The 25,877-nt window shown below is 43.0% G+C and overlaps 1 protein-coding gene across 2 annotated transcripts; it reads right to left on the bottom strand.

Annotated features, from left to right (window-relative positions):
• Nucleotides 1-486: 486 nt before the first annotated feature.
• ptprbl (protein tyrosine phosphatase receptor type B, like) lies at nucleotides 487-25,609 on the bottom strand. Of its 2 annotated transcripts, none has more exons than XM_080842489.1 (33): nucleotides 25,045-25,609; nucleotides 21,577-21,850; nucleotides 19,217-19,492; nucleotides 17,920-18,180; nucleotides 17,274-17,534; nucleotides 15,175-15,438; nucleotides 14,699-14,962; nucleotides 14,212-14,472; nucleotides 13,588-13,854; nucleotides 12,454-12,717; nucleotides 11,855-12,118; nucleotides 11,179-11,442; nucleotides 9,998-10,261; nucleotides 9,542-9,811; nucleotides 8,839-9,102; nucleotides 8,322-8,588; nucleotides 7,653-7,937; nucleotides 7,026-7,304; nucleotides 6,654-6,803; nucleotides 6,265-6,511; nucleotides 6,010-6,107; nucleotides 5,735-5,840; nucleotides 4,280-4,357; nucleotides 4,079-4,096; nucleotides 3,889-3,970; nucleotides 3,581-3,671; nucleotides 3,300-3,376; nucleotides 3,075-3,209; nucleotides 2,813-2,935; nucleotides 2,472-2,635; nucleotides 2,067-2,202; nucleotides 1,828-1,948; nucleotides 487-1,523 (listed from the first exon to the last, which is right to left on the bottom strand). In XM_080842489.1, the coding sequence occupies exons 1-33, from the start codon at nucleotides 25,330-25,332 to the stop codon at nucleotides 1,501-1,503; spliced, it is 6,486 nt and encodes a 2,161-aa protein (XP_080698615.1). In that variant the 5' UTR covers nucleotides 25,333-25,609; the 3' UTR covers nucleotides 487-1,500. The 2 variants fall into 2 exon arrangements, with proteins under 2 accessions (XP_080698615.1, XP_080698616.1); XM_080842490.1 differs by lacking the exon at nucleotides 25,045-25,609 and adding an exon at nucleotides 21,934-22,389.
• Nucleotides 25,610-25,877: the final 268 nt, after the last annotated feature.

Below are 25,877 nucleotides of genomic sequence, written 5' to 3'. Positions count from 1 at the left end.
CTTGTGCTTTATTGTCCAGTTGAATCATATGAATCATTTATCACTTATGTTTGTCAGTGGGATGAATGCACCACATTCAGGGGTATGCCAGACACTTTTACAAGCCTATCAGACGACATGGCATATCCATCAACATGTCCTTCACACACCTCTGCAGTGAACAATGACTACTATAAGTTTTCATGTCGTAAGCTCAGTTAAAAAAGGAAGTCACCAAGTATTTAGCTCTCTCTATGTCTGTCTGCAAGACAATGATTGAGACTACCCAACCCATGTAATTTAAAGTCAAATTTAAATCTAAAATTACATACCTAATCCATCATCAAAATATTCTATCAAAACATTTCCTCCTGGCTACATCTGACAAATGTGAGCAATCCAGGCTCCAAAGCACCATATTTATTTGGTGAAACAGTTTGGCTGTGATGCACAGTCATTCTTTATCATCTTACAAATGCCAAAGGAATTTGTTGCTATAGGGTCCTGTCCAAAGGATCTGCTCATACAGTGTATGTGGTATGATGGCATCCTAAAAGTCATGTAAAGAACACAGGTTTATTAATAATGAAAGTACATTCTCAGTTACTGCAAGACAACACTGTTGGTATTACTATTCAATGCAAAACATATTCAGTGACATGTGCAATATTTACTTAGCCTGTAATGACAAATGGATGAAAAATGTCTTATGCTCCTTTCTTTTCAATGAATTGGCAGCAGTCTAGCCAGGCGGTGTAAAATAATAATATAAATATAAATACATATGTATTAGATATAAAGAGAGTATTTACCAAAAAGTCAATAATTAGTTGATAAACAACAACAGTGTAAAATACAATCATATGGCTCTGATCTCTCCTCCACTAAATTCTCAAATGACACTATCCAGTTGATATAACACTAAACTTTAGGAGTTGACAGGAGTTCACTTCTTTCATCAAAATTGCCAAATAAATCCCTGAATAAACCCTGAATAACTGAAATGAGATACGATAAATGATATCCCATCACTATCCACGGGATAAAATAATGGACGTTGGTAGGAAACTCAATTGACAGTTGAAAATGATGGTTTAATTCTCAAATGCAAAGCTACCCATCACAATCTGTAATTTAAGGATAGACAGCAAAATCCTGTCCATAGCAGTTTAAACCATCTGTCATTATTATTAGATTATTCTAATGTATTCAACTGGAAAAGATTTTTTATAACAGTATAAAAGTCTCTACAAGAAATTACTCCCAAGCTATCACCAATATATTGTGCAAGAGGAACTGGTACATTTGTATATACATTTAAGGAAAACAAGTATATACAAAGATCTATTTAAATATCAATAAATTGCCTTCATAATTAATACTGATTACAAAAATCATACACATAGTATAAAAATAGAATTGATAGCTTTTTTAGTGCTTTGCATATTAAGTATTTGCATGGACTTTGCCTTCTCTTCCTCTTCTTCCTTTCTCTTCCTCTTCCAGTAGTCTTTACAATCCTTAACGTCTGGTGGACACCTTATCTGTTCACAAGGAAAAGAAAAGAAAAAAGAATATTAATACATTCCAGTTTGCCATCCTCCTGGATTGTTATGTTTTGATAAAGATTTGATAAGGTATGACACAAACTGAAACACACTATTCAAAAATAAAATATATAATAATAATGTATTTTCTATTGTAATTCTATTTGTAACTTGTGAGTCTGTATCATGCAGGTTTGTGTTTTTTCAACATTGACTGGTTCAGTTAAACTCCCTCTTGTCTTGTGTGGGATATTTCCTATTTTGCAGGCACAAATTAGCCTGAGCTAGAGAACATGCTCACCTCGGTGGTAGTCTGGGTTCACATTCTCATAGATGGGGTACAGAGGGTTCTCCTGTTCGTTCCTCAGCTTACGAGCCCGAAGCACATCCCGCACACACTGGTGGAGGTATGCATACTGACACTAAAAAGCAAAAACACACACACACAAATTCACAAATTTGAAATTGTAATATCTTTAAAAAATGTAATAGTTTGCCGTACTATGCTGTACTGTGTTGTGTTGTAATGCATGAACTCACCTCTGTCTGCACCATGTGAGAGCGGTGAACCCTCAGGTCAAACACTGACCCATAGAGGTCAACACAGTCTCTGGAGTCCAGCTGCTGAAGAAGCCTGTCCAGGGTGATGAAGGTTCCAGTTCGGCCAACCCCAGCACTGCAATGAGGCAACAACACAATCAACAAAATGTTTCTGAGGTAATTTTCAGATCGAAGCAAATTGGAGAACTTATTCTACACTCAAAGACAATATAGAACCGTCAACATTTATCTCCTTTTAATGTTTAACACACCCATATAATCTCTAACATATTCTGAAATTATATAACATTAAAGTTCATGATACTAATACTAAACTGCTTATGCTATTGTGGGCACAGGAAGAGGAGTGTTCTCCTCAGATGATCATTAGTGTTCTAAACCAACCTGCAGTGGACCACTGTGGCCCCGGAGCCAGGAGTTCTGTTGATGTAGTCCCGGACCGTTCTCACAAACTGAATGAGGGACTGCGTGGTTTCAGGGACGCCGTGGTCTGGCCAGACAGTGTAGTGAAACTGACGGACCACCCTGGTGAAGTTCAGCTGGTCCTCCTAATCAGGCAATCACCACTCAGGATTAACAGTATACCAACATGATGATGAGGATGATTATGACTAATGGTGTATATCAGTGACAGACTGTCATTTTCAGTGACAATGCACAAGAGGATTCTGCCAGAAATATGTTTGAAAGGCAAACAGTTGTGTAGGTCATGTGGCATTACTTACACTGCATATCTTAAACTCTCGGATTGTCCATTCAGGAAGAACTGATTCTGACAACATCTGAACAATAAGATCTCCATAATAGAGAGGGTCCTGGTCAAAAGGCCAATAGTGATCACACTTGACCTGTTAAAAAACAGACATGAACAGAACATTTAAATCAGGCTGGTGCCATGAAAGGCAGAAAGAAAAGAGAGAGAGAGATAAAAGAGAGAGAGAGAGAGAGCTTAAAGAAAGAGAAGGGTACAGAGAATCTTTCCCTCACCCTTCCTTTCTCCACACATTGTGTCACCATGACAACATTGTGTACATTATGTTCCCACACCATCTTCCAGAAGTCATCCTTTGTGCCAGGCAGCGGTCCCTGGGTGGCGATATACTCACGTCTGAAGTTATTGCCCTAAAACAGAAACATGACATGTGAAATGGATAGGTCCCAGCACATCTCACACATACACAGTCAAGCACAGTAATTGCAATTTGATCTTACAGGAATGTAGCTGGCATTGATGTAGTCAGAACACGGGTCATCGTCCACATAGGAGAGCTTCACCCTTGTTGAGTCATCTATTCAAGATACATAACAGGTTCAGCAAAGTCCAGCTAACATGCAACCTCTGCTATAGCACATCACTAAGATGCAGAGCAAAGCTCCAATGTCCTGGTATTTTATTCATTTCACATTGATTTTGACCCACTTTCCAAAGTGTACTAAAGCGTTAGCTCTCTTTACCCTATCCCCACGCGTAATAACACTGTATGTGGACTTACAGGGTAGTATGTTATTGTATCTGTTTTTCCCTCTGTTTTCAGGCAGTAAGGCTGTGTCCATTGGCTGATTGCGGCCAACATCTTTCAGATCCTGAAGGAGAGAAGGCATGAGAGAGACACAGGATTAGTAACTGTTGATGGAGCAATGGGGTGTCAGGGTCAGGACTCAGACTTCAGTCAGGACTGCTTCATAATCTGTATGTATTAGCTGTGCCACGAGTGACTTGAGATAACGTTAGGTGTTCAGAGGACATACATAAATGGATGTTTACGCCAAGGTAATGTTTGCATTTTCAGTGCGCTCCTACCTCAAATTCTTCTGAGAGGAGGTAATTGGAGTCTGCTTGTAACTTGGTAAGATGTATCTCAAAGTTCAAAACTTTGATTGGGCTGTAAAAAGGATTAACAGAGATTTAACACTCACACTGGTATTAGTCAAATAAAATGAAACCAGTCGCACAAAACCAATGAGAATAAATCAAATCATAAAAACCGTACCTTGAAATACGTCGATTCCTGAAATAGAGATGGAAAACATTTTTCACTATCCGCCATTTACCTCCACACAATGCTCAACCACATGGAAAAAATATCCCTGTACCCACACTCACTGACCAACCAACTGTCTGTACTGACTACCGAATAACGTCTTGTGACCTTGAGATAGTCGTCACAGGAGAATGAAGGACATGACCTTACCCTCGGTTGGCTACATGTGTTCCAGGGGCTGGCCGCTCTCTCCTCATGCTCATCCTCACCACTGGCTCCTGCACACTCCTGTCACAACACACAAGTACACTAAATTAGTACACTAAATAAATGATCATTCACTTATACAGAGGAACATTTTTCTAAATCGCGATTAAAAAGTTGACTTCTACAAACCATAGGTGTTTGGCAGTAGATTTGCCCCATGTAAAAAATCTGTTCCTCGGCTTAAAGTTATAGAAATGCGGTGACTGAGCAGAGGTGGAAGTAGGCATGAAGCTTTGCAAGACAACACAAGTCCAGGTAACACACACTAATATGGAAGTGTGTGGCGGTAAGGTAAGGGCTATTATACAGTACTGTCCCCACCCCTTGTCCTGCCTGCCACCCAGTCAGGGATAGGAATGCAGTTGCTCCTGTTTGCCCTCACAGGTTTGTCCCTCCCTTTAAAATGAACAACCTTGCGCCCTATTGTGGTTGCATATTGCATAACCTTGTGCTCTTTTGTGGTTGCATATTGAACAACCTTGTGCTCTTTTGTGGTTGCATATTGAATAACCTTGTGCTCTATTGCGGTTGCATATTGCATAACTTGTGCAGCGCTACTGTTTTACTCATGGCATGCCTACACCTCACCTCACCCTCCCAACCTGTTTCAGATAATTTAGCTGAACCCTCCTTCTTCAGAACAGCCTTTCCACCCACATAAAACGCACGATGGGCAGGGCAAATGACGCTGATGAAGGCATTTGAACTGCACAAACCTTCATGCAGGGTTCCCACCCATTTTTGTTGAGAACATTTCTCAAACTGACTATTCAAGGACCTTCCCATGACCTTTCACACCCTACACATATACAACATTGTGTCCATTACTGGACTGGACTGGCTAGTTCATATGTCAAATCCAAGTGGAAGCTGTATCACGCTGCAGAAATTAGAAATACAACAGTAACTACAACCTACAAATACAACAGTGTTTCCCCTGGAAGTGTTGTTGCTCAGTGCTTTTTCATTATTAGTAGCAGTATTAGCATCAAGGGTTATTATGTTGGTATGTTATATTCATAATAGATTATAACACTGCTATTGAGCGGTTTAAACACAAAAGTAACCTGTCTCTCTATCTGTCTGACACAAATCTTTTAATTCAACTATTATTTAAAATGCAGACCGTGGTGAAGGCTTTGGAGGGAGGAGCTCAGACTTAAGCTTCATGGATAAAGAAACAAGATTTTATAAAATCGTTTTTCTCCCCACAGTTTATCTACCCACACTTTGCAATGGGAGTAGTAGTTCATATTTTGAGACTCGCATTTATCCATAAAATAATACAATAAAATATACTTTATCCAAATTTACTGAATTTCAAACAAGCTGGACTCTTTCATGAACTTCCATCATTCTAGGTTTTCTTGGCGCAGATAACCAGTGGAGGACACTCACACTTTACGGGCCTTCTGTCTGCATATGAGCAGGGCAGCCACTCCGACCATGGTGGCAATGAGGAACAATCCAGCACTCACGCCCTCAATAACCCCACTGAGAGGCTCTGCGGGCAGAGACAAACATGAATGTACACCACTGAACCAGCACACATATCATATCATAATATCAAACATTTTAACATACATCATTACGAAACTCTGGAAACTTATGCTAAATACTCATCATATCTGTGATTTGTGACAACTGATGGAAATCCTGAGCGCTTCACTCACCTGCTTCTGTCACAAATGGCAGGGACAGATAAGTGTCTGTGTAGAGTGGAGGGGAGAACTCCACATCAAAGAGCTGAGTGAAGGCACGCACACTGACCCTGAGACAAACAGACACAAAGAGACAAAACAGAAAAAAAGTGAACTTAACTCAGAAACTCAGTGTTCTGGGAGAACTCCCTTATGAGTATCAGAGTGGCTGAATCCACCATTTTGGCTCAGGTCATCTGCACAGCGTAGGTACATTGTCTCAGTTACCTGTATGCGGTCTTTGGTTTGAGTGGTCCGTCACAGAAGACGCTTGGATCCTGCTCTGGGGAGCAGCTCCCACCAAGGTTCTGCATTCCTGAGCCCAGGTTGATCTCGAAACCCTGGGAGCTGTCAGGGCCCTCCACACAGTGGCTGGGGAAGTAACTGGTCTGGTAGGTCTTCACAGAGCTGTTGAATCTGTACTCTTTGTAAGAGGGCAGAGGATGCTGCTGCCAAGGCTGCACGTTTTCATTGTCTGAAAGATATAATGCAGAGAAACTCAAGCACCTGTACTGTAATAATCACACACCATCTCAGCTCACTGCATTATTTGATAGTAATCAAACTAAATATCATTATATATATGATTATATATTGTTTATTTTAACAGTGCTTACCATCAGACTCGGTCACAACCACCGTGAAGACCTTCACAGCTCCATTTACGTCACTAAACCAGCTGCAGTTAAACTTGAAGAAGATGGTGGACTTTGTGATGTGGTCTGACCTCTCGCTGACTCGAGTGGTTAGTGGAGGAACAGGAGGCCCTAAGAAACATTGGATTCAATCATTGGATGGAAGTCATGTCAATCCATAGTAACACCACATCCTACCACCTTCGAATCCCACTACAAACTGAATACATACATTGCATAAAATATTGCTAAGAAGATGTAACAGACACACTTCAGAACATGATAGATTATTATGAACATTATCTAAAGCCAGGTGCTTTAAAAGGACTGTAATATTAAGGAAGGCGTTCTTACGGTCGATCATGGTGACCACGCTCTCCTCAGCTGCCTCGCTGGTCATGCTGTCTGAGACGGCTTTGATGGAGACGATGTAGCGCCTGTGCGGCTCCAGCTGGACGATGTGGTAGACGGTGCTGTCGCGGCCGGTGCGGCGGGAGTAGACCAGGCGGCGGGAGTCCTGCCGCAGGCACTCGATGGTGTAGGAGTCGAAGTCGGCCTCCGGGGGGCTCCAGGAGCAGGAGATGGCCGTGGAGCTCTGGGGCCGGCAGTGCAGGCTCTGGATCCGCTGAGGCTCTGCAGGAGAGAGAGGGTACAACCTCAGGGAGGGATATTATGGCATATGATGAGGTCTACATACTGTATGTAACACCTGTACTACACCACAGTAATATTCTACAAGATAACTTTTTTTGGCAAGGAGAGTGAGAAATTATCCCTTGATAATATGACATTTAATCTCCTTAGAATACCATGAATGTCAAATCTTCAAATGTCACAATCACAGTTGCAAACCTACAGACTACAGTAGGGAAATCACACAAGCTTGAAAAAAAAAAGCGTATGGTTGAGCAGAAACTATGATTTGTATCTTTAACATTGCACCTTCAAACCCCCCCAGCTAGCCCCATTACCACCACATACTGGTTCTGATGCTCTTGTAGATAGCTGCACTGTAGGTGGTTTGTTCCGCCCCAGACCCACTGACAGTGCGCAGGTTAAAGGTGTACAGGCGACCAGGGTATAGCCCTTTCAGGATGCGGCTGCCAGAGGTGCGCATGTGGTAGGGGTTGAATACGGACAGCTGGTCCTTGGGAGTCCACTGCAGGTCAAAGTCATCGTAGTCGGTGTTGACTGGGCCACTCCAGGTGATCTCCAGCGAGGTGTTGGTGATGCCTCCAAAGGTATAGGATGTTGGAGACATGGGCGCTGTGGAGGTTGGAGGACATTTAGAACAAATGGCACTGGCTTTTCTGGCACAGTATTTATCATAGTAATATCACATATCCTGTGGATGAAGTTGACTTCAAAGAAAAGAAGAATGTATAAAATATGTAACCATGACATTCATGGTGAAACAATCCTTTGTTAGGTTATGTGGAAATGTGTTCTCTATCAACGTCCTTGAATTTCACTTCAGCATTTGATATCCTGAGAGATGGACAGGAGGGTCTAGCCTTGTGTTAGTAACTGTCTCCTCTGCACATAGATTACAAAAATATGATTCTGCTATGATTATATGAGCTTATGATTCTCTGCAAAACTGTACACGTTGATAGCGCCCACCGCTCCACCATGTCTCTCTCCTCTCACCTGTCCTGCCCTCTGTGGACGCCTGGTTGGTGAGCTCTCCGCTGCGGGTGAGCATGACGACGGCGTACAGTCGCCCTGGCACCAGCTCCTGGAAGGTGTGCTCGTGGCTTTCGGGCTCCAGCTGCTGCTCGGCATGCTGGGAGCCGTCGGGGTTGTAGATGGACAGCACGTAGCCACTGAGCTCACCGGCGGCTCTCTCCCAGCCCAACCACAGGCCCTGGGTCTGGTTCCCGCTGGCCGCCTGCAGGGCTGTCACCGCAGCAGGGACTGAACACACACCACACAAAGCAGAGAATTATTAATATTATTAATAATAATAATAATAATACATTACATTTATATAGCGCTTTTCAATGGCTGTTATGAAAGATGCACGGGCACCTTTACTTACTCTTGTGTAGTTTGTGTAGTTTTTCAAGTTTTCAGTGTTTTTTATCTTGTTTACTCTTTAGGCAGTATTGGCCAGTGTCTATGTTGACACTGACCACATCACACTAACCAACTATGGATAACCCACCCGTCCTGGCCCAGATAGAGGAATCATTTTTCTGGTCTCCACTCCTGGTCAGGACCACCATCTTGTACAGTGCCCCAGGACTGAGGTTTTGGAAGGAGCACTCAAGCGTCTTGGCCTCTGCATTCTTGCGGTCATGTAGGACCTCATCACTGCTGTACAGGTAGATGTCATAGCCATCAAACTCGCCCTCTGGTGGAGACCAACGGAAGGACAGGCTGCTGGTGCTATTGGCCTTGATGAGGATATCGTTGACAGCCGAAGGACCTGGAACCACACAAATGGTCTTTAATTATCATGCACAATGTACATGTAGGCTACCATATCAACTCAAAACAATTACCCTTGCTCACTTTAGAAACCATTTTTATCAAAAAGCAAAGTTAAATGATGCATCACATGCTATTGATTAGCAAGAAAGTTTCTCAGTATGCATCCCCATCACATCTATATGTCAATGAGCGCACAAGCTCCTTGACATATGATGTCGCAGTAGTTTAATTTTGTCTCATCAAGCCAACAACTTAAGTTAGCATGCAAAGACATGGCGAGCTCTTTGAAAGTATTAAAGTTAATTAAATGAATAATGATATTATTATTATAATTATTATAACTTGATAACTTGATGATTAGGTAGACCTTTGTTTAAACTGCTCTCGTCTGAACTCATGGACACATTAGGGATATTTAGCGGATGACCACGTACGGGTTCTTCCCTCAGCAGAGATGCCCGTGCTTAGGATGCCGCCGCTGAGGGTGTGGACCAGGACGCGGTACTTCTTCCCCGGGGTGAGGCGGCCGAAGCGGTGCTGGGTGGAGCTGGCGTCTTCGGAGCTGTTGGTGACCAGCAAGCCCCTCTCGTCCAGCAGCTGCAGGCTGTAGCCGTCAAACACTCCCCACCCCGCCTGCCACAACACCAGCAAGCTACCGGTGGTGTGCTTATTATCCACCTGTAAGGCTGTAACAGAGGAGGGGACTAGGGGAGAGAGAGACAGGCGAGAGAGATAGAGACAGAGAGAGAAAGGGTAACTTTATAACTAGTGTATTACATCTAAACAGTTGAAGAGATTCCAATTATCTGCCCTGTCCATGACAAATAATCTAAAAAATTCTAAAATTTTCATCATCATCGATTAGCAAATAAAGACTGCTAAACACTCACTGGTGCGCCCGGTGGCTGTGTTGTTATTGAGCAGGGAGCCACTGATAGACTGGACAGTGATGGAGTACTTCTGGCCCGGCTGCAGGTCCTTGAAGCTGAGCTGGTTGACGTGCTTGGGCAGGTGCCTGGTGTCAGTTGGCCGGCCAGGGCCCCACAGCGACACGTTATAGCTGTCCACATCACCCTGCCCGGGGGTCCAGTTGAGTTTAAGGCTGGTGCTCTGGCCCTCGTTACTGATGTGAATGCTCTTCACCTTACTGGGCACTGAGGGAGACGTTCATGGTCAGTACTCACACTAGCTCCTCATAGCTATAAGCATGCAGAGCTCCCGGTGGAATGAGCAGTGCTGCTCTTTAGGATATTTCTTAAATGGACACAAATAGTATGAGGCATTTACAATAGTGCCCCTGTATCAGCGGGTATACGGCCCAAGACTTACCACAGGTAGCCAAAAGTGCTGATAATAGGTACATTCATACCTATGATGAACTTTTATAAATTAGACACAGACATCAAAAACAAGAAAATCGGATAATAATGTAAAACAATTATAACAATAAACTGTAATAAAAGGTTATGTGAATATAGTCTTGCTCTCTGAAATGAATGGCTTTCTGACGTTAAACCTTCAACAAACGATGGAGCAATGAAAAATATCTTTAACAAGACTTTGTAAACTTTTCCATCTTCCTCCCTTCCTTCATTTTGTTACATCCTAGCCCTTCACTTTGACAAAAACATGAAAGAAATGAAGACGGAATGCAACAAGGATGGAAGAATCAAGGACAGACACACTTTAAAAGAGATGAGATGCGCTTAAAGACATACAGTACACCATGTATTAAGTGCAAAGATGCAGTCAGGCTGCAGAATTCAAACCTAAGAATCGTTCATTTTGGTAATTTTGCACCTCATATTTTTGAGCCGCAGTAACTGCAGATAGACAAAACTCTGGATACTAGCGTTCTACTGTACCTCCATTTACCTGAAGATTTAAGATTTAACTACAGTAATTATTGTAAGTAAGTATTTACCATTAACGACTTACTGGATAGAATTTCTCACAAGTCAAGTACCCAAGCTATTCTTTTCTGAGGAGTGTGAGGAAAAATGACACAAACAAGCCCAGTATTGAGCCATAAACTAAGTGCTTTGTGGACAGGTTCTCCTGACTGCCTTACCTGTCCTGCCTTCGATGAACTTGGCTTTCTGGTTGGGGCCGCTGAAGGTGGACACCACGATCTTGTAGAGGCGGCCCGGTGTGAGGGAGGGGAGGAGGCACTCGGCTGTGGTGCTGCTGAGTGTTAGGGGGGGGAACACCTTGATGTCGTTGAAGAGCAGTTGCACCTCATAGTGGTCCACGTCACCGAGGGCCGAGGCCCATGTCACGCGCAGCTCCTCGGTGCCTTGGCCAGCTAGAGTCAGAGACCTCACTACCGCAGGGACTGAAGGAGGGGGAAGAAGAGGTCAGTGAGTAAGGTGACAAATGCCAGAAAAAAATATCAACTGAATATCAATCAGCTTTCATTCAATGTTGGTATTGTATGTGAGGTAATGTGCTCTCTTTCCTCAATGTACAATATTTCTCTTTGCTATATGTTGTTCCATTTGAACAATGAAAAGTGTGTGTGTGTGTGTGTGTGTGTGTGTGTGTGTGTGTGTGTGTGTGTGTGTGTGTGTGTGTGTGTGTGTGTGTGTGTCTGTGTCTGTGTATTGTGTATTTGTGTGTGTGTTGTGTAAAAGAGAGGGAAATGCAATACAGGTAAGTGTGTTTGTTTACGTGTTTTGCATCTACAATTTGTTGTTATATTGCATCTATTAAAAACAGATTCAGAGAAAATAAAATGGTGGCCTCACATGTCCTCCCATCTGTGGATGCACTGGACACATATTTTCCGCTCCAGGTGCTAACGATCACAGTGTAGAGGCGGCCCGGCTCCAACCCAGTGAAGATACACTCGTTCTGGATCCTGGACACTGTCCTGTTCTGGATGAGGTTGTTGTTGTGCTTGATGCCCACCTGGTAAAAGTCAAAGTCCCCAGCCGCATGGCCCCAGTATACTCTCAGGTAGTCGTCACGGGCACCGTGGATGGCAGATGGCATCTGCACACTGGAAGGCTCTGAGGTTGAGATCATGGGAGCAACAAGAGAATGATTTAGTAAAGAGTACAGCTTGCCTGTCCATAGACTGCAGGAACCAATGTCTTGTGACTTTTTATGTGATCAGACTATTTAAAAGATGATGACTAGTCATTAGTCCACATAGTCTACCTAGACTGCCTGTTTAAAACACAAGCCATTTTTGAATGGCTAATATGAACTATGTCTTTTAAGGAAATAAAATGCAAAAATGTTCAAGTTTCCTAACAAACAGAATTAGAATGACCCAAAGGCCAAACAAAGGGCAGTATGAAGTGACACAAAGCATCTTTTTGACCCTGATGGTATAACCTACGTGTGCGTTCCTGCACCATGGTGTGATTCTCATATTTGCCACTGCGTGATGTGATGGAGATGTTGTAGAGACGTCCAGGCACAAGCGACTTGAAGACACATTCAGGACTAGACTTGGACACCACAGCAGAGTGTATCGTCCTGTCTCGGTCCTTCAAGGCGACGAGGTAGCTATCCACCTCCCCTTGCGATGGAGACCAGGAAACGCTGAGGAAGTCAGTTCGGCCATTGTTGCTCACTGTAACCGCCTGAACAGCAGCAGGCACTGAGGGGGAGATAGAAGGTCAAAGAGAGAAAGTGTTGTGAGATAGAGACAAATACTAAAGAGAAATAAACTGACAGAGAGCAGAAAGAAAGATTGAGACCTAGAGTGAGAAAGATGAGGTCCTCTAACAAACTTTCAACAGACTCCTGCATGCAACTCAAAATAGTATAACATCCTTCCTCAAAGGGAAAAAAAACAATAGACCCAACAGGAAGCCTCGACAAAAAGACCTTGGCATTTTGTGACACGTACTTTGTGCTTCCTGAAAATTCCGGCAGCATTCCAGTGGCATTCAACAAACTCCTTTTCACCCCAGAGAAAACATGACCGTTGTGAACTCCACAGTCTAAAGGCATTTAAGTTGTGAAGGCTACCCTATGGTTTCTTCCTGTTTCTCTCTACTCCAATTCTGAAAAGGCAAACACATTCCTTAACTGTGTCATTCAACTTTCCCCCCATTTTCCAAAGATTTCCAAAGAGTCTTTATATTGCGGTATTCTTTCAGGGGTTCTCTTGAAATCAAGAGTTGGTCGGTTAGAGAGATCTCTTGGATAGAGGAAGAAATAAAGACCTTCCAATCAGCTATGTATCCTTGAAAGTATTTTGTACAGATTGTTACAATGACCTACAAAAATGGAACTACTAAAATCTATTTAAAATATGTGCACCAAACTTCTGTAACTTCTCTTTCCACTACACTATTTTCAAAATACCACAGAGCTGAAAGCTAATATTCACAGAACATTCTAAATGTATATACAAATATAAATCTAGAGATAATTTAAAATCACTGCTGAATCTAACAGTAAAAAACAAGTAGAAAAAAATGCAGAAATAGATGTGTTCAACAATATGCAGAACATTTCATACCTGTGCGCCCTTCTGCAACTTTCTGTCTGGAGGACTGGCCATTCCTGACAGTAGTCACCACCACCCTGTAGAGGGCGCCAGGCTTGAGGGTCTGGAAGTGGTAGGATGAGGTGTCTGCAGGCACGCTCTCGTTCTTGATGACGATGCTGTCGTGGATGAGGAGCACTCGGTACGAGTCGATCTCTCCTGCCGCACGCTCCCAGCTGGTCAGAAGGCTGTCTGTGCTGCCCTCGCTGCTCACCTGCAGGCTGGTTACCTCAGCTGGCACTGGAGACACACACACACACACACACACACACACACACACACACACACACACACACACGCACACACACACACACAGACAAAGACAATATAATTATTGTTTACGTTAGTTAAAGAGTATGGAAATAACAACATTATAAATCAGCCCAGCCCATGAGATACCATGCCTACGCTGTCATGGTCCTAACTACACTGCATGGTGTGGAAGTACTGAAAAAAATATGAATCAAAGTCTCATACAGAGGAAATGTCCACCTGCAGTAAGTCGTTAGTAGTAGTAAGTCTAGTGTTTAGTTGCATGTCTGGCAGTATCTTGCACTTTTAACAACATCCACTAACACGTGTAATAACATGACTCACTGGTTTGTCCTGTCACTGATGCAGTGCTGCTTAGCTCTCCACTCTTGGTTATCACCACAATGGCGTATCGTCTTCCAGGTGTCAGCCCACTGAAGGTGCTCTCTGTCAAGGCAGCCTGTAGTGTCCGCCTGGTCACCTCAGAGCCCTGGAACTTCAGCAGCACAGTGTAGTTCTCCCACTCTCCCACAGGAGGGCTCCACCGAGCCCCCAAGGACGTCTCATCACTGTGGTGGATGGTCAGCTTCTGAACAGACCTCGGTGCTGATATGGAGAAAGGAGAGGTTTGGGTTTCAATCAGCACAAGAAAGCAGGTAATATAAAACTTCCACTTCATCTATGGGAAGGAATATAATTCAAAGATTGAATCTGAAAGACCAAAACAATAATATCAGGTTACTAATTTGACAGGTTTTATTAATTCAGTTTCATCAGATGTCTACAATCCAGTCTAGCAGTTACTGACTGAACTAATGCTCATATTATATACCCAGTCTTCCTTCTGTGAATGCAGTAGAGGACAGGAGGCCACTCTCCACAGCGACCGCAGCTCTGTAGAGCCTGCCTGGGGTGAGGCTAGGGAACACACACTGCCGCACAGTCTTCCCCTCGGTCCTGTTCACCAGCACAGACGAGCCGTTGAGCAGCAGGATGCGATAGCGCTCCCATTCTCCTCTAGGGGGCAACCATGACAGCTTCAGGCTTCTCTGATCACTGACCTTCTGCATCACCAGCTGGGTAGCTTTGCCTGGTACTAGGGAGGGGTAAAGATATATTTATCCATTCATTCAAGTGTTCTACTGAAGCAAACAAATCAAGCATCAAATATAAAATGAATACTAAAATGCTAGAGTGGAGAAATAGCCAAACGAAAAAGTTAACTTGTTTACTCTAAGCTTTTAGCATCATCTGTGTTCCTTAGAATGTTCTGGAACAACAAGTCAATCACCGGCAAAAATAACTCACCAGTTTGGCCACTGGCTTTGATCTCACTGGTCAACTTTCTGCCCTGGGTTTTGACTGAGACATCATAGGTCTTCCCAGGGATCAGTCCAGTGAAAAGCCAATCAGTGTTGGTGAAAGAGACGTTAGGTATTTGTTTCACTATGCTGCCGCTGGACAGGGTGACCGTGTAGGATTCCCCGTTCCCTGGCGCTGTCTCCCAGGAGGCTCTTAGGCTGTCCTGGCTGCCGTTATTCTGGAGCCTCAGGTTTGACACAGTAGCAGGTGCTGAGAGGGAATCCAAGAAATGCTACATTTAACATTTAAGTCATGGGATGGCTTTGGTGCTATGCAAGCTTACATAACCCTTGTTCTTAATACAGGTCTGGTACAAATTCAAATTCTTCTATAGAATGTCACATCAATTTCATCAAAATACTTTGTCAGGATTATGGGCCCTAGCATAGGCCTATATCTTTACTTATAAAACAATCGCGTAATTTAGCTGTTTCTGATTGGACGAGAGACGTTCCATGCTATAGGTGTATTTGTCAACATACCAACAGTTACGGGACTTTTCACAGCTAATAATAAATCACTCCGCAATGAAAAATTCGCATTGATGATAACCGTTTATTCAAAATTCTTAAAATTCCAAACCAAGACGTTGACAATGGAACAATTTTTTGTTGCGGAGAAACAATGGCGAAATAAACCATTTTTAATCAATAACTTTGTGTTGAAATGTTAATTTGTTGACGGTAGAATTGTTTTATAAAAGCAATATAGCACTCGTGGGAGTGGGGTAGGTAAGGGATAATCCCATGGGTGTTGTTGCCTACGGCCGAACACCACCCGTGGGATTATCCCTTACCTCAGAAAACCTCAAAACTTTTACTAGAAATTATAGCGAGCTCGCCTGCTCACAAAGGCCCGAAAGGCTGCTTAAACATTTAACATTTTAGCAAAGATGTAAGCTGTACATTTCTTGTTTCAGTACCCAGCTCCTTTGCAAATGTGTTCCATTATGCAAATTGCACAGACCTCTGACCATGTGCAACCGCCGTTTTTGCCAGCTCTTTTTGCTAAATCTTAAAACAAAAACAACCTGAAGCATAAGAGGAGCTGTGATCATTTAAATGTCACCCAAGCTATACTGACTTCGGCAAGGGAGGAACAGCTGTGACTTGAATGTGTCACGTACACATGTCATTCTTAAAGGGCTTCCTTAAAAGAACAGATGATAAGAAAGCTGGATGGGGAAGATGGGTGGGGGAGGGTAACTATCTCAGAGGGGGGGTGATGACGCTGCCTGAACACTGCCAGATACTGCAGCTGAGGAAGGGAGGAGGCCGAGGGCTGAAAATATCCTGGAAAGAATGATAAAAATGGCGGCACTTGCTGGGGGGGTGCTCGTTGGTGGCGAGGTGCGGTGGAAAGTCAAACAAAAGAGCAAAGGGTTTGGCGAGACACGCTCCGTTTGTGTCCAGCAGGGCCTGACACCTGCACCTGACCCGCTGAGGGCTAGCGAGGGTGGGCAAGGTCTGCCAGCTTCCCCTTCGAATGTCACAACACAGGATGTTGGACATTAAAAGGGAGACAATACACTTTACTTATTCTCCTTTCTATGCTTTCATGGCCAGCTTTGATGAGGTCAGTGAGAACAATGGCCCACAAGCCCATATGGAGTGAGAGTGCAGGCCAGTGTCCACAATGAGAAATCTAGAATTGCCGTGATTTTACACAAACACCAAAAGTATTACACTCTTTAGCATTTACAGCAGTCATTCATTCTTAACACCTTGTAACTCTGAAACCTTCAAACTTTTCTACAGAATTCTACAGTAAACTTCAAATTGAAACACTGCTGAATTGCAGTATGTTCGGTGCGGTGCCATAGATCCCAAGCAACAGCTGGAATGATGTTTTCCTGTATGTGTTATCCTGTATGTGTGTGTGTTTTTGTCTTAGTTTTGCTTTATAATTCCCACTGTCATTTGTAGAACGGAAAAGTAAATGTGATGCCTCATGGCAAAATGCGAACTTTATGTCCAAAGACAAATGGTTCACTCATTACATATCAAGAAAGAATCTGACCGCACCCGAGATGGCTTAAGTCTTACCTGTGTACACATCCTTGGCCACTGGACTGCTTTGGATGCCCATAGACTCTGCCACCACCACTACTCTGTGCAGAGTTCCTGGAGTCACACCAGTGAAGCTATGGGAGGTGACCCTACTCCCCAGAGTGACATTCTGCACCAGGCTCTCCTGCTCCATCAGCAGCACCCAGAAGTTCTCTGTCCGGCCAGGACCGGGCTGCCAGGACACGCTGAGGTTTCTGGAGGATGCAGAGAGCTTCAGGCCCCTGATGGCAGATGGAGCTGAAGAGGTGAACAGAGGCATACTCTGATTATTTGAATGTGCATAATGTCATAAACTGAACTTTGTACATTTGTGAAGTCTAATGTGTATCATTGAGTTGATTGGTCCAAAGCTATACAATTGCTTTACATTATGACAAAATGCCATCTAATATACTAGAAACTGGCATATTTAATGCCTTAGGTGAATATGTGAATATCGTTTGCTTTCAACTCAGAGCCAAATGCTGAAGAAGTTTTGTAGGTGTATATAAGGTCTGTCTGAGAAGCTGAGGAGACTCTGGAGAGGTAGTGGATCTAAACTTAGATAAGAATATTTACTTATGCTAAACAAAACCCTTTAATTTGACAGACCTGAAAGCAGCCTCCTGTAATTATGTCTTACCTGCGAGAACCTCTTTAGACACTGGACTGCTTTGGATGCCCATAGACTCTGCCACCACCACTACTCTGTGCAGAGTTCCTGGAGTCACACCAGTGAAGCTATGGGAGGTGACCCTACTCCCCAGAGTGACATTCTGCACCAGGCTCTCCTGCTCCATCAGCAGCACCCAGAAGTTCTCTGTCCGGCCAGGACCGGGCTGCCAGGACACGCTGAGGTTTCTGGAGGATGCAGAGAGCTTCAGGCCCCTGATGGCAGATGGAGCTGAAGAGGTGAACAAAGGGATATAAATGAAAACAGGAGTCAAAATAAAGGAATATGAATAATGTCAAGAAAGAGAAGTTCTTGACACCATGTGTGATCTTATAAGGAAACATCATTTCATCATAATATACTGTATAATCATAATTATATTTGTTCTATAGGTATATATGTTAAATAGTGAAAGCACTGCTCTGGCCTCTTTATAGGTGGCTCAGTAGACAGTGTGAGTGTACATGTGTACAGTCATTACAAATAATAAACATTAACGGGTAATTTTTAGTGCTGTCAAACGATTAAAATATTTAATCACGATTAATCGCACATTTTTATCTATTCTAAGTGTCCCTTGAATTTTTTTTCCATCATTTTTATTTAATTTTAATGCTCTTATCAACATGGAAAAGTGGATTGGCTTGCGGTACAAAATAAAATTATAAAGTCCACATTTCAGATAAACAAAGACTCAGCCTATAGTGCAGTTAGACCATGGCTTAACATTTTTTTCAAGTTTGCTGTGAACATAGAGGTCAGGCCTCTTATTTAAAAAACAATGAACCGTAACAGTCAGATACCAATACAAGGTAAGCCTACTTCTTCTGTGCTTTCAGCCAGCTGCCTGTTGATTTTTTCAGACAACAGTGAAGCTCGCTTCTTTAACACAACACAACTTTCAAAGGTAAACTTTATATTCAGAAGCTTTTTATCATCCATTTCTCCGTATTGCGCTCACCATTCACTCAAACATAACGTTAGCCTACTACACAGTTTGCGAGGCCAAAAAGAACGTAAATCTAGAAAAAAAAACATTGCGTTAGTCGCGCGATAAAACAATTGACGGCGGTAAAATGGGTTTGCGTTAACGCCGTTAATAACGCGTTAAACTGACAGCACTAGTAATTTTTAAAGACAAGGCTGATTCTGCGTCTGAGAGCATGTATGGCTTTACATTTTGAATCAATGAAAACAAACTTATATCCGGTGACAGGTTAAAAACTACTGGCTGAAACCAGCTGTCACGAGTTCTGGGTGCCTGTACCTGTGGCTGCGGTGCTCAGTGCTGGAGCAGAGACTCTGTTCCCTGCGGTGGCCTGCAGATGCAGGGTGTAGAGGGTCCCAGGCGTGAGGGCCGTAAAGCCTAACTGTGGGGCTGCTGAGCCCATCAGCCTGGTGCTCCGGCGGTCCCCTGTGCCTGCGTCTTCCAGACTGAGCTCATACCAATCCACTCTGCCACGCGGGTGAGACCAGTGCACACGCAGCCCAGACGTGGAATTGCTGTCAGGCTCGACCACCACATCTGTGGGCGGCTCTGGGTCTGTCAGAGGAACAGGGGAAAGGTTTAAGATTACCCACTTTGTCAGATTAGTATAAAACTTGTGGACGTGTTAAAGGGAAAAATTGAACCAATGAATAGAGGACAGTATAGGCTGTAATTTCAAACATGCCTATGAGAAAATCCAACAAATAGCCACAAAAGGAATCGGAGTCCAGCAATACAAACTCTAATAAATGTGAGAGTCAATGTGTCACTATGGAGTAATGTAAATCTTTGTGAGTGTAGACTTCATGATGTTACACAACAATACGCGGTTCAAGAGTTTCCTCTCTTTGTGCTGGGCCGTGGGGCTGCACTGGCTGAGATTGCTCAGAAAGATAAGATTGTGTGGCCGCTGCAGAGAATGGAGAGTGCTTCTGTGGGGAGGTGCATGGGGGGGGGGGGGGGGGGGGGGGGCTGCGTGCATCTCTAGCCAGAGGGGAGTCTTGCAGGAAGTGGACATCGAGCCCTGACCCTTGGACAGAGCTTGGGTAGAGGGGGAGAGAGGCGGCTATCATCCCTTGGCTGCTGGACCCTACCTTTCCCTAACGGCTTCCTCTCCAGGGACCTGAGAAAGCAACAGAGCAGCCCTACCAATGCTATCATAAACAGCAAGAACAATATGGAGTATTAAACCCTAGAAGAAAGAGAGACTTAGTTGTTGTTTTTTTGCTCACCAGTCTTTCTGTATTTGTCTGTGATTGAATTAACAAACTTCAGTTATTTATATGTTTCACATACAGTATATGCCCATAATATATAGAGTGTTATATAGAGGGTTTGTTACTAGAGACTATCTCTATTCATGTTTCATTGTTTTTTATCATGAATAGCCACTAAGGCGTCTCAGTCTGCTGTTGCTGGGTTGATTCTGAGGTGTACTAAAGGAAGAATGGAGAAAGAGGTGACCTGCCAGGAATGGACATTTCACACCCGCTCACTTTATCTAATCTATGTGCCTCACAAAACAAAACAAAGCATCCGTTAGAACGAGGTAACAATGAGAAGGGGGAAATGACTGGGGAAAAGGAGATCTTTCTGGAAACAAACACTTCAGATTAGATGCCCAGGATTGTTGCTGATTTCTACCAACACTAGAAGCACATCACCAGGTTCCAAGGCACCTTTCTCCCTCTCTCTCTCTCTCTCTCTCTCTCTCTCTCTCTCTCTCTCTCTCTCTCTACCCCTCTTTCTTTATCTCCTTCTGCCTCCCCTTTCCTCTATACAAGGACGAGAAAGGGTGTTTTTCATAACAACAATATCTATATAGATGAATACATGAAATTGGTTCATTTAAAGTGCAATAACACAGTAAACCACCTCATTTGAATGCATACTGAAAGGACAATGTATGGACTAATGAATCCATCTATAGTTATTCAACCCTTTTACATGTAAATAGGATAAGTTTGTTCTTGTACAGGTTATCTCTAAATTCATTATGCAATCCAACATGGGAAGTGGAACTCATGACTCCAGTAAACATTATGTGCAGAGTTTCGAAACCTAGCAGTCAATATTCAATACTTCATATTTTTTTAAAAATACTTTTTTACTTAATACTTAAGAACGTAAGGTATGCTACTTAATGCATTATATGGGACTTAAGTTACTCTGTAACAGGGCCAAAAAGGCAATATACAAAGGCAAAAGCCATGGCATTGTTAGTGCACTTCTGTCAATGTGCAGTTTATTCTATATTAATTACAGAATGTAGATTTTGATAGTATAAGTAAACTGGCGGTTTGAAAGCTTAATTCTGCGACTTTGCATGACCATTTGGTATTTAAATTACAAAAAAGCAAAGACAAATGAAAACATTATAATAAGTGTCACTGGAACCGAAGGAGACTTCAGTTGTTTTTCTTTAGCCTAGAAGAATAGCGCAAAACCTTTAAAATTGTTGTCCTATTCTATGTCACAAAAAGACTATTCGTTCGATTGAGGCTATTGAGGGTCAAGTAGTCCCTAAATAACTCTGGTTAAAATGCGTCTCTACTGCACATCAGTGCCAAAAATCTGTCAGAGTAATGATTCAACTGATAGCATATAATACAAATTTCAAATATTAAGTTTTGTCTTACCTGTTTGCACTGAAACATTTTTTCTCTCTCCGTCAGTCGTTGAAATTATTTCCAGTTGGTAAAAAGAGCCAGGATTCAGATCCTTAATTAGACACTGAAAATATTTACTGTCATCCCCCGTTGAATGGCAGTTCGTTTCAGAAGACACGCTGCTATCAATCACGCTGAAATTGCAGGCTTCTCGTATGGTGGTTAATTTTAACTCAATTATATCGGTGCGGGCACTGATCTCCGTGCTATTTATCCAACATCTGATTGCCTCCGTCGTTTCGGGCTGCAAGTAAAACAGAGTTACACATTACCGTTCGTGTTCGAAATGCAAACACCGAGTAAAGCTTTTAAAAATGTTTGACTAACCTTGACTTGACTCCATATGCATACAATAAAATGCAACATAAATAAATATAATACGTCCCATGTCAACATTTCGTTGGTTTATTCGCGTTCGCAGCATAGCATAAGCGATCAGTAGTTCAAAATTGGTTTACATATTTTGTATTTGTTCCAAATTATTTTAGCTGTTGCTGATTTTCTTACGTATATACAAAAAAATGACTGCGCATCTGAGATCAGATTGTAACCTTCCATCCTCTGATTCCGACATCGTCATTCGGCTCGTCCTCCACTTTTAACAAAGCCCTAGTTTCACACTTCCTGGACAATGACAAAGTCCTGAACGGTATCCAAAATTTCGATCACGATATCTTAAAAGTATTCAATTATGCTGCAATTAGAATCATTCGTGGGGGGAGAACATTCCTGCTGCGTGCAAAACATCCTTTCTCAGGAGCATTTTTTTTCATGGCAGTCATGACTTCGTCAAGGGTTAATTACAAAGAGATAAATCCATGTTTCCCAAAGGTTCATGGTCCCAAACTTTCACTTGACTCTATGACACCAGCACCTACAGCAGTCCCTCTCGTTCCTGTCACCCCACCCTTCTTTCCTTCCTGATGTGGACTTTCTCTGATACACAATGTCTTGGGCTTGGCTGCAAGCCGGACTGCAAGGTTATGTGAAAACTAATTTTGTGTTCAAAAAGTAAAGTTTATAAACATTCAAATAATGTTTTCTCAATTTTTTCACAAAATCTTAAGTATGTGATGTGAACCCTGCATTCTGTTGTATGACATCTGTTGAAATGCAAGAAAAAGTGTTAAAATCCCACAGTGGCCAAACCTCTCACTGTCACATAGAAGGACTCATACCCAATAAGTACTATAACAAAAAGGTGCACTACAATCATCATACAGATACTTAACAAAACCTAACAACAACAACAAAAACAGCAACAGGATGCCTTTGTAAGCATTTCACTGGGGTTTGTTAAATGGGCATCTTCCTTCATCAGTGTTTCATTGACTTAAGCCCACGGCACATCCAGAAGACTGAACAGTGGTGCCTGGTGTCCCAGGCCCACCCCCTCCATACTCACAATGGTTGAGGACACATGTCAATACCAGGGACAACCACAGATACACCTCAAGATACACTTTGAAACGATTTCACACGCACATCTCAGTGTCTGAATGATGCCCTGACTAATTATGTAAACCTCAATCTCACTCTACTATGGCATACCACATGCTATCCAGGGTAAGGGCTGGAAGGGCTGGTGGATGAGCCCCTAGGGAGTACGAACCCAGGTATAGGATGAGGAAAGGGGTCGGTTGTGGGAGAGCCCCCCCCCCCCCGGAATACAAACCCAGATTCTAGGGTAGAGGAATAATATGGGGTACAAACTCTGGTCACCTTTGGCTCCCAAACATTATGTAGCAACAGGTTTCTTCATATAATACGGTTACTTCACATGTCCCCAAATAGTCTGTGAGTGCCTCAGCCATAACCTCTGGCTCGCTTTTTCAGCAACCTCAGACAACTCCTTCAAAGCTCCTTTGAGTGACCATCTTTGAAAACCAAAATCCAACAGGGCCTCGTTTCCCGATAACGACGTATTTTAACGGCCTACGTGGATTGTGGCGACATAGTAGACTCAGTAACACTTTCTATTTACGAGCGTTTCCCGAACATCATCTTAAAGTCAGGTGCACGAGCGCCACGTGCACGAGTTCTTAAGTATCTCTTAGGGTGAAGGTCGCCTGTTCATCGATGTCAGACGAGTCGATTTTCTCACTTGTGTATACATGGGTTTCTTGGCTACGTCATCACTGGTTGCGTGCGCAATCTCGCGGCAGAAAGAAGCAAGATAACGTTGAAGTGGATGAGAAAGCTGTGGAGGAAGGCAACATGACAGGGAGTTGTTGTGTGGTGAACTGCTCTAACAGAGTTGGTAAGATGTTCAGTATACCCAGGAGGAAGCATCCGTTTGCCAGGAAAAATAAAATATCAAATCAAATCAAATATAGAAAAAGGCTCAACAATGTACAAGGTTACGTTTGGGAATATGTTGAGGGTGTGTGCAAGCATTCATGGCAACAGAATAGGGAACGATAGGCTAAATAAGTAATAAACAATACATTTAAACTGGGCTTTCTGTATTCATTTGTATTAGGGTAGATGGCTTTCTGCGCGGATCAGCCTTCAATGTTTGTATACAAGAAACCCATGTATAGGCTCATGAATGAAGTTCCAATATAACAAGTGTCGACATAAGAACAATACCTCAATAAATATATAAAGGCTAGCGGGTGCCACCCTCTTGATTGATTTCCAGCCCGGCTCAATCACATGTCAATTTCCTAATATTGCAGCCTAACTACACAGTCAGAAAAGCCATCTCCTTAGTTCAATAACATATTATTTTGTATAATCTTTATTTTCAAATACTCAATATTCTTTATTTCTATTTTGATGGGAATAGGCAGGTAAAACAATGACATTCTCATGATGTGCTATACACAGAAACATCGTTTGGATTTCTTCTATAATAGGCCGAACGACGCCCCTGGTGGATTGCATCGCTAAGTGTGAAGTTACTACTGGTCCTGACCACACGTAGAATTCTTCTCAACGAAAGATAAACTTAAGCTAAGTGCGGCGTCGGGAAACCGCTCTGCAACGTAGGATCCCTCTTACGACCGATTTCAAGTCCTTTTTAGCGTTCGGGAAACGAGGCCCAGAATCGTTGTGGTTGATTTAGCTACAAAGCCTCTAACAAACTAACCCAACTTGCTTTACACATGAAGGCTTTCAATATTATGATGTTACAATATTAATAGGTATTGTCATTTATTAATGTTGTTGGGATAATGTAAGAACATTTGTTTTTGTGAAGATATTATAGGTCTGTTATGGTGCTCCTATCTACAGAGTCAGACATGCCAAGTCCACCCAAAACCATACAAGACTGCTATTCACTATGGAAATGTATTAAATCAACACAGCCAATTTGGGGGCATTGCGGTTCAAAACAATGTTAAACTCAATTTATCCACAAGTCAGTTGTGATTTCATTGAATAGACCTCAGGTAACTTTTATTACTTAGCTATGCATTTCGACATACTCACCAGCTTTGTTGTGGCTGTGGTTGTAGGATACGTTGTGCTCCTCTGAGTTGTAGTAGCAGCAGTAGTAGTAGTTGGCGGTGTGGTAGTTGTGGCCAGGGTAGTAATGGGTGTAGTTAACTCAGGAGTGGTTTTATCTGTGGTGGTCGTTCTGTCTAGGCTAGTTGTTGCCGCTGTGGTTGTGGTTGTCAAAACAGTGGTTGAGGTTAGCTTAGCGGTGGTTGTAGTTGTTTCAGTAGCAGCTGTGGTTGTCTGAATACTGCTGATGAGACCAACAGTGCTTGTTGGCATCCCAGTTGTTTCAGTAGTTTGAATTAGGAAACGAGTAGTGCTGGATGCAGGTGGACTACTGGTGCTAAGAGCTGAAGCAGTGGTTGGAGGACCTGAAGTAACTGTACTGGTAGATGGACTTGATATGGGTGTAGTACCTCTAGTTCTGACCAGAGGCACTCTGCTGGTGGTCAGAGTGGATTTGGGTGTAATGGTAGACTGAACTGGTGTGGTGAATATTCCTGTGGTTGTCTCTGAGACTGTGGTAGAAGTGGCAGCGGATGCAGATGCCTCCTCAGTTTGTGTGCTTGCATCAGTATGCGGGATGCTTTCAGGTGTCATTGTTGTCAGAGCTTTAGTGGTTACGGAGTCTGTAGCAGAAGTGGTCCCTGCGGTGTGACTGAAGGGAACAGGATCAGACTTTGATTCTGTGAGGGGAGACATTTCTATGTCATCCATGGGAAGATGTGTGGTGGGGACACCTGCTGTGAAGGTACTAGCTGCAACTGACAGCTCCTGAACACCAGCAGATTGGGTTTCGGAGGCAAAGGCCTCGGACGAGACTG

This window comes from Sprattus sprattus, assembly GCF_963457725.1.
Source record: "Sprattus sprattus genome assembly, chromosome: 7".
NCBI lineage: Eukaryota > Metazoa > Chordata > Actinopteri > Clupeiformes > Clupeidae > Sprattus > Sprattus sprattus.
Note: the sequence above shows the minus strand (reverse complement) of the source record. Positions and strands in the feature narration are given on the sequence as shown.

Coding starts and splice junctions, on each gene's coding strand:
- ptprbl (XM_080842489.1), bottom strand. CDS start 25,332: ATGCCAACAAGCACTGTTGGTCTCATCAGCAGTATTCAGACAACCACA. Junction 12,119..12,453: donor CATGGTGCAGGAACGCACAC/GTAGGTTATACC, acceptor TCTCAACCTCAG/AGCCTTCCAGTGTGCAGATG. Junction 6,108..6,264: donor AAACCAAAGACCGCATACAG/GTAACTGAGACA, acceptor TGTTTGTCTCAG/GGTCAGTGTGCGTGCCTTCA.